The 12,026-nt window shown below is 36.7% G+C and overlaps 1 protein-coding gene across 6 annotated transcripts in view; it reads right to left on the reverse strand.

The window, feature by feature from the left end:
* The window catches only part of POC5 (POC5 centriolar protein), a 31,627-nt gene that overhangs the window by 19,288 nt on the left and 313 nt on the right, over positions 1 to 12,026 (reverse strand). The window contains exons 1-4 of one of the 6 annotated variants that reach the window (XM_045566418.1): positions 11,677 to 11,743; positions 8,320 to 8,415; positions 3,728 to 3,869; positions 1,644 to 1,727 (exon numbers count right to left, since the gene is read on the reverse strand). In XM_045566418.1, coding sequence (XP_045422374.1) covers positions 1,644 to 1,727; positions 3,728 to 3,869; positions 8,320 to 8,403 — 310 coding nt within the window. In that variant the 5' untranslated portion in view covers positions 8,404 to 8,415; positions 11,677 to 11,743. Of the gene's footprint in view, positions 1 to 1,643; positions 1,728 to 3,727; positions 3,870 to 8,319; positions 8,416 to 9,871; positions 9,893 to 11,676; positions 11,744 to 12,026 lie in introns of those variants that run through there. The other 5 variants (XM_045566419.1, XM_045566417.1, XM_045566420.1 and 2 more) reach the window with 5 other exon arrangements.

Genomic DNA, 12,026 nt, shown 5'->3' on the forward strand with positions numbered 1-12,026 from the left:
TACTGATGAAGAAAACTGAGGTTCAGAAAGGGGTAATTTACCAAGGTCACAGTGGTTATATATAGGTCATTGTTACTTTATATGTTTAACACTGAGATGAGTCTTAATACTACCAAAATTCAACAATAAGTAGAAAGAGACTAGTAATTTAGCTTTTGAGAAACTCTGTTGTAAGGGACTCTGTTAGTCTTTTATCACAGAGGTGAGAAATATACACATCTATATATATGTCTATATATACATAACTCAGACCCTGTCCATACACAGGGACATGGTGGAGAGCCAGAGCCCCAAAGAGAACTTGTATCTACCTCTAAAAAGCACAAAAAAGTTATATTTTATCACAAATTTATGCTAGAATTATAGACTATCCATCATCGTTTCTCGCAAATCTCACATTTGTTATGAGCATTCTAATAATGAAGATGAAAGAGCTTTCCTCCCTTACTGAATGAATCAAACAAAGACAAATTTACTATAGAACTTGTTACCTGAAAGTAAATCTTTCAAGAATTCTTTGCAAAATGAAAAATCATTCCTTAATATGTATGCTTAGCATAAAAAATATAACAAGGTTCAGGCTAGTCACACTATGAAACATTACTTATGTGTTTTGAGGAAGGTCAAGAAACCCAAAGAACAAGGTAGAATGACCAAGTACACGAACATTCTCTTTTATAGGATTTTAATTATTCTAATCATGTCAAGGAAAAAGTCTCAATCTTTTTTTTTGGGAGACAGAATCTTGCTCTGTCACCCAGGCTAGAGTGCGGTGGCATCAGCCTAACTCACAGCAATCTCAAATTCCTGGGCTCAAGTGATTCTCCTGCCTCAGCCTCCGGAATAGCTGCGACTACAGGCATGCACCATGATGCCCAGCTGATTTTTCTATTTTTTTTAGTAGAGATGGGGTCTTGCTCTTGCTCAGGCTGGTCTCGAACTCCTGAGCTCAACCTTCCTGCCTCAGCCTCCCAGAGTGCTAGGATTATAGCCACTGGTATGCTTTTAAAACTTCTTTAGCACTTGCTAATCTCTTCTTCCAACAAAGACAACGCAGGCATCAAGCTGAATGCAACATTACTGGCAGTATTTTGACAAAATTTAGTAGCTTTGTTTTTGTTCTATTTATTTTTACCATTACTTTCTATATGTAACAAGTGCATATTAGTTTTATGTTATATTCAGTAAAGACTGATAGAAAGTTTCCTTTTAAAATGAACTTAAGCTAAAAAGTGGACATATTTAACGAAAAACACTGAATGATAAAATAGGTGGTATAAAGATAGAAAGAAAATCATTACATTGGTACACAAATGCCTGGAAGTTGGGAAAAGGGCAGTGGTTTATAAAAACATTTAAATTGGCCAAATTATCTAATACCCATTAAATCTTCTAAAATACTTGCCTTCTAACTTAGCAATTTAAAAAAAGGATGCCACACACTATAATGCATTAACTTGTCTTAATTGTACATTTTGGAATCTTAAAAAATTATTTTAAATATTATCACTTATATTGGCAACAATAGCATTTTAAAATCCTGCCAGTAATATGCCAAACTTATTCCTTTTGCTACATAGAGAATATTCATCAAACCACAAAATGTTGTATATTAATAAAAATAAGCTAAGGAAAAGTCATACCATCTGTCTTTGAATGACTTGAAATATTGAAATCACATCCTTTTCCAACTTCCATTGCAGTTTCTCTTAATAAAGGGTTATCTCCTGCTGAAAAGAAAACTTTTTAAAAAATTTAACTGAACCACTCTTAAATAAAATGCTTAATCATACATTCCTAATTTAAGAAGGTAGCAGTACATAAGTAACATTTTGGAACAAACAAAATACAATATGCTGAGTATACAGGAACACTAAGACAAAGAACAAGAAGAAAGTAAAAAAACCTAAGACTAGAATGAGACTCATTATATCACTGATAAGTTCCATCTCACACACCAAATATGGGTGGAAGATAATTCAGTCTACCACAGCATTCAATTCACAATAAGACTAGACTAAGTGGGCGGAATCACATTAGAATGTAGAAAACGGCTATCTTATGACACTGGATATTTCCAGGGGCCTGCTGCTTTTCACTGGAGCAATCAAACTAAAGGGGCACTGGTTCTCCCAAACAAGGACCTTTGCTTTCACTTTAGGAACGTTTAGTCAAGAGATGGGAAGAAGGAAACTGGGAAAAACCCGCAGGAATGGCTGTGTTAGAAGCTTATATATATTTTGCCAGCTTTGATACATGCTGCTTTAGACTAAGCGTCTGCAATACCACGAATAAAAAGAATGTGATGATAAATTTACATAATCCAATCTATCAAAGGCTACTTGTGAATCAGTATGCCTAAAAGATATCTAAACTCAGTATATGTTATATGTTTTAATCTCATATTCTTTTTGGAAAAGGCAGAGCATACATAAATACTATCTTACACGGGAGAAAAGAGTAATGGTTCTAAACCTCAGGTGATTACCTTGAAATGTTGAAGGTTGGAGCAAGGGAAAGACCCCTGTGTTGTATCAGTACAATAGTAGTTTTTGGCAATGGGAAAAGAAACAAGTTTTTCATAATCCCCTTAAGGGTAGAGGTAGATAGGGCTACATGCTGATTTGCCTATTTAAATTTATAAGAGAGTATACTGCACTTTGAGTTCTCATAATGGGATGTTGAGGTACACAGTGTAATCAAAACATGATCAAGTTCACTGATGTAAAATGAGTAATTCCAAGGTTCACATCTCTTGAAGATCAGTAAAATTTGGATAGAAAATTTTCTGTGTTAGAATGTTTCGGTGTCAGAATAAATAATATATTTTTAAGGCTCTAGCCCTATGGTTTTATTTGTTGTTCCAATGCAGTAGGCCAAAGACTAAGGCACAATGAAAAATTTATGTCTACAGAGGGTGAGAAACAACAGACACTAGGGTTGTTACCTACCAGAAACCCAGGAGCCTTTTGACTCTGAGTAGGCTGTGTCATGTGCCTTCAAGGACAGGGATCCTTGGAGATATGCCTATAGTGTGATAACTCTTCATTATCTGGGCTGTTTTAGGAAGGCTTTCTGTGCCCTTTCAAAGAACATTTAGAGTGAGCTGTTTGGGATTTTGTACTTTACTAAATAAGAAATTGGAGGTAAAGGAGCTTTATCTTCCATTCCCTACCTTTCACTCACCTACCAACACACATCCTGGCTTGTATTAGCTCTCAATTCTGCTTTCAATTGTTCTCAATTATGAACAAATGGGTCCACCTTTGTGATGATAATCTAAACAGTCCTCTATGTCCATATATAAAATACTGCTGATGAAATACTAGTATGTAGTTCATAGAGTAACTTAAGGGACGCTGAGGGCCACCTATGGACCATCTTTAACTTGGGGCTTAGGGATTTAGTTTTCAAGATAATCTTGGCATAACATTGTTGGAACAAGTACTGAGATGCAACATACTCCACTAAGAGACATGAGATTGCTATGGTGTTGCTTTATTACTTTTCATCAAAGTAAGAGTCAAATGAAGTCCAAATAAAAATCTAGCTGCTTATGTAAGAGCCAGAAATAACATTAAAGTGTAAAAAGTTCCCTCAGATGATACTAATAAATACCAATGGTTAAGAAGACTCATTGATCTGGAAAGGCATTTTCATAATCATAAGTGAGTTATTATTAATAAACTCAATAATAAATAAAGAGATACTAAAAAATATACCTAACCTTGACTATGAAGAATATCATCAATTGCAGTAGGAATTCTAACATCTGGCACCACTTCTCCCCTAGGATGAGATGACTGTGAAGCACTGGATTCAATATTTGGAGTCACTATAGCATAACGAAGTAGTTCTTCATACTCCTCCTATGAGAAGCCAATAACCAATAATTTGTTATAAGTTATAATTTTATAATATATTCAACTACTGGATTTTTTTGTTTTTCAGAAATTTAATTACCATAATAGAGTCACATGCTTATCACAGTACAAAGACTCCATGCTTGAGTCCTTTGAGTGCTTCTTGGGTGATTTTTATATTTATGATTAAAAGTGTGAAGAGGTGATATATTCTGTGGATGAGTCAACATGGAATCAAAAATTTTCTCTCTCATTTTTTTATGATTCAAATCAGTTTAACTGAAGATAAGACTATTAAAAAGCTACCATTTTCAGAATTTTTTAAATATTATGTAACCGAAATAAAATACAGAAGCAAATTGGATACTTAAGCTTATAAAAGCCACACTGGCCTTCAATCACCCCCCAACTCCCCCAATTTTGAATGTACATTTATCAAGGCAGTTTAGCTGTTTTTGCTAATTGACTTTGTGAGAAGTAAATGTCACATATTTGAATATTCAAAATAAATCTATACAATTATAGTTTTGTTTCAATCTGTTTTCTGTACTGGAATTTTAAGTAAAATTGTTTGAAACAAGGGTTTATGCTGTTATATGTCTGAAAACTGCTAATCCTTAGGGCATTAAATGTAAAACAGTGACTTGAGTTTCAACCTTGATTTACATATTTAACATAGATATTCACATGTAGTAAATATTAGGTATAGCAAATGTAGATTTTTATGTATGTTAAAGCTAACAACAGAAGAGAAACACAGATAGTCCTAAGAGAAAAATCTTTAGACAATTCAATCACCAGAATCTCCTTCCTATTGCTATAATAAACTCTTTCTTAGTGATGTCCCCTTCATGATAGCAAATAAAAGTCACTATTTCACATGATGGTTATCGCTGAGATAGAAGGCTCTTATTAGAAAAAAAATCATTTAGACTATAACAATATGACATTTAATTTTTATACTGACAAAACTATAATTCTTCAAATAAATTTAAATACCTTTAAAGTTTTAAAGTACACTTCTGGAGCCATATCAGTTTTCCAGTTATTACAATAAAAGGAAATTCCCAAATAGTTTGATAAATTGGGGCCATACACAAGATATTCAGGCTGGGCGCGGTGGCTCACGCCTGTAATCCTCGCACTCTGGGAGGCCGAGGCGGGTGGATCGCTCAAGGTCAGGAGTTCGAGACCAGCCTGAGCAAGAGCAAGACCCCATCCCCACTAAAAATAGAAAGAAATTATCTGGCCAACTAAAAATATATATAGAAAAAATTAGCTGGGCATGGTGGCGCATGCCTGTAGTCCCAGCTACTCGGGAGGCTGAGGCAGTAGGATCGCTTAAGTCTGGGAGTTTGAGGTTGCTGTGAGCTAGGCTGACACCACGGCACTCACTCTAGCCGGGCAAGAGCGAGACTCTGTCTCAAAAAAAAAAAAAAAAAGATATTCACTGGTTCCTATAAACCTGGATGTCTGATTTGGTTCTAATAAACCAATAAAATATATAAAATTTCAAGGGCATAGAGACTGCAAATGGTCCAGCAGCATCCATTTTCTCTTTATTTAAGTTAATAAAGTTCCAGGGTTTGACTCGGGCAAATGGTCACCCAGCTATATTTCCCAGCATCCCTTGCATCTAGGTGTGGCCAAGAGACCTAGTCTGTGGGACTTGAATGGAAATGATGTGTATAACTCCAGGTGAAGTCCTTAAAAAGGAAGCTACTTGTTTCCTATTCCCCTCTTCCCATAGGCTAGACGTGTTGGTGCACTAGCACCTGACAATGACATGGTCAATACCCTAGCACATGGCAGAGCAAGCAGCAAGAGAGAATCAAACTTCAAGGCACTCACTTAAGCCACTCTCACTTGGTTTCTGTTAAAACAGCCCAAACAACACCCTATTATACTTTCCGAACAGCCAAAGTAAATTTTTGATTTTGGCTAAGAATATATAAAAGTGTGGCTGTTATGGACTGAATGTTTGTGTCCCTCCCAAATTCATATGTTGAAGTCTGAACAACCCAATGTGGCTATATTTGGAAATGGGGTTTCTAAGGAAGTAATTAAGGTTAAATAAGGTCATCAGCTAGGGCCCTGATCCAATAGGATTAATGTCCTCATAAGAAGAGACACCAGGAGGCTTGTGCACTCCCTCCTCACATGTGCATATAATGCATTGAGGAGAGGCCATGAGGACATAGCAAGAAGCCAGCTGTCTGCAAGCCAGGAAGAGAGCCTTCACCAGAAACTCACCCTGTTTGACTTTGACCTGGGACTTCTAGCCTCCCAAACTGTGAGAAAATAAATGTCAGTTGTTTAAGCCCCCGAATCTATGGTATTTTGTTATGGCAGCCCAAGCAGACTAATGTGATGGCTATCTTATATTTTGAGGTCCATGAAGTTTTTAGAGTCTCCTTCCTCTCGTGGCAATTGTAACTAGATTTAGCCAAATCAGCTCTGCTCAATCAGAGTTAGCTTATTACCACCTCCAGCCTGTAGGAAGGGAGGGGAAGTAGAAGTTAGTGGCCTTAACTTGTGACTTCCTAGTTTGATCTCTGTTCTGGATCAGAAAAGTGAAAGAAAAAAGAAATCCAAACATATCTCAAAGTTCCCACAATGACTATGACTTAAAAGGGACATAAATCGGCATATATCAATAGAATTCAGTGCTCATGTATTCTAATTTATTTTAGGGAAAGATTTTAAAAATTATTTCTTTAAATGGCTATTTTACAGTTTCATATACATAGATACAGGCAAATGGGTTATTTTAAAATTAAAGATCAAGTAAATCATATTGCCTTTCTTAATTGTCAAAGACAAGCTTTTTTATGGTAAACAGGAATCCATGAGTAACAATTCAAACTTGTAATTTTGCCTTCTCTTCCCCCAGTAGCTGGATTGATATGACCATGAAATATAGCTCCACCCATCCCTCAACCATCACAGTCAGGGCATCTTGGCTGACAGTTAGGGGAAGTTATCAGTGCACAAGAATCATGGATGCTGCCCATCCTTCAGCATTTACCATTTTCTGGTTTATGGAGCATAAACTTAGATAGCAATGAAAAATCCCATAAGGGGAATATTCATTTATAAGGGGCTTTAGATTTACATATTTACTACATATGTAAAAAAATATATATATATTTTATGTTATTTTATTTTTAAGATTATTTTTTGTATTTGTATTTTGAAATGTTTCCAATAGTGGAACCTAAATTAACACTGTATCTATAGAGAATATGGGCAGGTTTTCAACTTTAGTCCAAGAACTAGTAGGGTTATAAATTGAAGGTTACTAACAGACTCTCAGTTGGGCTGATATTACAAGCAGTAACCAATAACATAAAATGATTTCTGGCAGGTCTAGAAGGTTCTTCCCCTCTCTCTCTTAAATTTTACTCTAGAGGTTTATTTTATTTTATTTTTTTATACAGGTTTTTTTTTATTTAAAATTTTGTCTCTTGACAAAATGACAATCTGAGACTTTATAAGGTGTTTACATGTTAATATAAATGAGTTCATTGGTTCTTTCTTGAAGTTTGGATAAGGCAGAGATGAAAGGTGCAGGAAAGTACTGTCACCTAAAAAGACAGCACTACATGGGAGACGTACCATCAAAGGGAAGGCTAGCGTGAAACATCTGTGTCACAATCTCAGACTACTTTTAACCTAGTAAATATTCAGATATTTTCCCAATACCTTCCTAATTTCAAAATCCATGATTTCAATTAAAGGAACACATTTGTTTCATAAAATATTTTCCCACAGCTTTTCTCATATTATACAGTGTCAATAACAATTTACCTAGGCATAAACACAATGTCCAGCTTTTCTCCTCTTAAGTGACAGAACTATAAAACTTAAGCTATAACATGTAATTATTCTCCCACTAAAAATCTACTTTAGAAATCTGAATCCATATTTTTGATGATGAAATGAAAGAAATTTAAAACATTTCATGTAAACACCACATCTTCTGTAGTCAATCAATCCATTTTATCTGTCAGTGTCCAAGTCCTGAGCAGCAGATTTTGCTGAATGTTGTGGCAACAGAGACTGAAACCTCAGCAAGCAGAACACAAGGGAACCTTGAGCTCTAGAACTTTGAATGCTTTGATATTGTATTAATTTGCATTAAAAGTGAAAGTAGCATTCATGAGAGGTAGCTAAAATGAAAAAATTTCAAGAAAAAATGTTTCTTAAAATTTTCACCTTCTCCTCTCACTGTGCTGGTACAAAGCGTGTTTGAAGAGTTCATGACTATTTTGTAAAAGGTTAAAACAAGGTAAAGTAACTCCCAAAATTAGTAAAGTAATTCCCAAGGTTTGATAAATTGAAAGACTCCTTTGTAGGTAGAACGAACAAATAAAAAACATATTCTTAGTTTTCCCTTAAAATATTACTTGTTTAAAATTCAAAAGGCATGACAAATTTAGACATTTCTTCCTACCTGAAGATCTGAAGAGACAGAACTGCCTCGATCAGACTCATTTTGCACAACTGGAAGTGAGTATTTCTCCTCATCTGATGTCATTCTGCACAAATACTATAAAACAGTAGAAGCTAATTTTAGTTTTTTCCCTTGATATTTAAAATAAAATAAAATAAAATGCTTTCTAGATACACATAAGTGCAACAGTATCCTAACCAACAAATAATCTTCGTGTGATACGTTAAAATCACTCATTCAACATATTGAGTACCTACAGGCAAAAATCACTGGGCAAGAAAAAACAGTTAAAGACCCAGTCTCAGCATTAGTGAGTTTATAAATGTTATTACCTTTCATGAAATGGAGGCTCTTTTCATGAGAAAAGAAGAATGAAAGGCTCTTTAGAAAATTCCCAGTGGGGACTGTTGAGGCTAATAGACTGTGAACACTGTTCTTGAGCAATGTGTGACAACCTGGGTGCTGTGCACTTTCATGTAAGATACTGACCCAAGACAGAATGAACAATTTGTGCAAATTCCCTTCCTGGGAAACTTATCTTTGGGAATATTATTTTAAGAAAAGTTTAGACAGAACAACAGATTCAAATATATGCATAGAAAACTTGTTAGAAAGTCCTAACCAAAATAATAATAATAATAATAATAAAAGTACTTTTAATGACATGTAACCAAATTATTTAAAAACCCGTGACTATTCAACCTATCTAAACACAGGTACATGTAAGCCATTGATAAGGAATGTAAAATGAAGAAGTCCTTGTTCTCAAGGACTTTACAATCTGTAGAGAGGGCCAGACATGTATATGATACAAATGATTGCTTTATGAATAAACTGCTGTTAGACCCTAAAATAACAGAGGTACAAAGTAGGGAGGTAGGAGTAGCCACTTTTCACAGGGTGAGATTGCATGGGTGTAAAGAAGTGGGAAAGGAGGCAGAAAAAGTTTTTATGGAGATGACTCAAGTTTTGAGAAGTGAAAGATGGATAAAAGGCATGAGAATATTCTAGGTAGTAAAGCAGCAACAGCAAAGACACAGAGGCATGGACTTACATGCCAGGAACAGCAAGTAGTTTGGTAAGGCTGAAGCAAAGGGTGCAAAGCAAGGCTTGCTAAGGATGAAATGAAAAGGTACGGAGCAGCCAGATCATGGAAGATGATGATTTGTCATATTAAAAAGCTGGGTCTCTATTCTAGAGAAGTCATTAAAATGTTTTTAAAAGGTAGTTACATGATCAGGCTTGTTTTTTAGAAAGATCACTCAGGCAGATTTGATGATGGACTGGGATACTGAAGAAAGATCAATTGAGGGCCAACTACAGTAGTCCAAGAGAGAAATGTTCCCTTGGGTAGTAATCACGGAGATAAATGAGGACCTGAATCTAGGAGGCAGCAGTGGGAAGGGTATGGAGGTTATGACTACAAGACAGTTGTGTTATGGCAGTGGAAATGAGAGATAATGGTCAATAATTGGTTAAGGGGTTAAAAGGAAGAATTGTTGATGGCTTCCAGATTTCTGGCTTGGGTAACTAGACGGATGGTGCCACTCACCAAGGCAAGGAATGTAGGAAGATGAGCAGGTTGGGAGGAAGGACAACGAGTTCAATATCTGATGTTTTAGGTATGAGGTTGCCTCTAAAGCACTGACGTAAAGCTGCAGATATGCAGTCCGTGGCCACACCTGGCTGTGTGGCACACCACTCCAAGGTCTGCCATTCTCAATGGCTACACTGTGAACAGTGCTTTCTGGAGTTAAGCAGTGTGGGAGCCCTGCATTGGAGGTATAGGTTGGAGACCCAGTTTCAGGAATCGCTAGCATAATGAGAACTGCTGAAAAAAGGGAATGAGATTACCTACAAAAAGTTATGTGAGAAAGAATGCTTATCCTGATGTTCACACACCCAAATTGTATGCAATATTTTAATTGTAAATGCATATGTGTATTTTTCTAGAAAGAGGATCTTTACCTTCCAATGTGTTCAGAGGGAATCATAACCTTAATAAAGTTAAGGACTACTACTGTGAGTGAGAAAGGGCTTAAAGCCAGAACCATTAACATCTAAAGGGAAAGAGAAGAAGACTCAGCAAAGAAGATTGAAAAAGAAGTAGAATTATGGGAGCAGCATCACAATAATCTTGAGAAGGGAGTAGTCAAAGTTAGATGCCAAAGAAAGATGAGGATTGGATAGAATCTCCTGTATGTGGCAATCAGGAAGTTTCTGTGACATTTGCTTGAACAATTTCAGCAGAAAGTGGGACAGGTCTCGATCAGAGTGGGCTGAAAAATAAATGAGGGATGAAGAAATTGAAGTAGAAAAGATACAAGGAAAAGTGCAATATGAGAATGGAAATATAGGTTGGAGCTAGATTGTAGAAAGGAAATTTCAGCTTTCTTCAATGAGTATCACTGTGTATACACATCCTAAGTAAACTAAATCTCAGCATGACTGTCTTTAGGTAAGCCAATTAGGGAGGATAAAATAAGCACATATATCTGCAGCCAGGAATGGCCGCTTCTCTGACTTCAAATCCACCACTGTGGTAACTTGGTCCATTATATATTTTCATTCACATCGTTCTTTAGGATTTGTTTGCAGACCTGGTAGGTAACAGCAGTGGGGAGTAGGGTGGTGCTGATTATTTATTATTATTATTATTTTTTTTTGAGACAGAGTCTCACTTTGTTGCCCGGGCTAGAGTGAGTGCCGTGGCATCAGCCTAGCTCACAGCAACCTCAGACTCCTGGGCTTAAGCGATCCTACTGCCTCAGCCTCCCGAGTAGCTGGGACTACAGGCATGAGCCACCATGCCCGGCTAATTTTTTTTTTGTATATATATTTTTAGTTGGCCAGATAATTTCTTTCTATTTTTAGTAGAGACGGGGTCTCACTCTTGCTCAGGCTGGTCTCGAACTCCTGACCTCAAGCGATCCACCCGCCTCGGCCTCCCAGAGCTAGGATTACAGGCGTGAGCCACCGCGCCCGGCCTGATTATTTATTAATAAAAAATAAATGAGCTGATAAGTCTGGTCAGACCTCAAAAGTTGTTTCTGAATATAGACACAGCAGACACAAAACAATGATTGCACTTTCGGAAAATATGCTATTTTCCATCTGGCCTGTTTTATGCCAACAAAGTATGACAATTTATTTGAAACCCTACAATAGAAATTTCCTTACTCTTTCTAGGTTCAGAAACAAAGGAGAAAAGTGAAGCTTGTTTTAATGGGTGGCAGATGTATATCAGTCCACTACATTTTCAGTATTCTCTAATCCAAGTTATCAGAAACCACAAGATCAAAACTTTTGTTGTGCTTCTCTGTTGCCAGAGATATAAAATGACGTCTTAGTAATTACCTGGCTGGTAAGGAAAGAGGGGTCTGGGATTTTAAATGTAACTCTCAAGAGGAAGAGCGAGTTAACGTGTAAATTGGCAGCAGGGTGATGTCTCCTCACTCTTCACCAGTCCTAGCTGCATGCAAGAAGAGGGGGCGTGCCAGTCCGTCCTCAAAGCAGGGACTAGAAGCAGGGGGAGATGGCAGTTGCCAGTAAGTAAACACCTAGAAGTTTTCTTCCATCACCTTCCTACCCAGCCCCGTCTTAATCAAAATCTTACTTAAAAGCAATAAAGCTTGACACATGGTTATTTTTCCCCTGTGTTTTAAACGACTAGAACCCATGGGGACAGTTACCGCTCAGCACCCCTC

This window comes from Lemur catta, chromosome 12, assembly GCF_020740605.2.
Source record: "Lemur catta isolate mLemCat1 chromosome 12, mLemCat1.pri, whole genome shotgun sequence".
In the NCBI taxonomy this organism is placed as follows: domain Eukaryota; kingdom Metazoa; phylum Chordata; class Mammalia; order Primates; family Lemuridae; genus Lemur; species Lemur catta.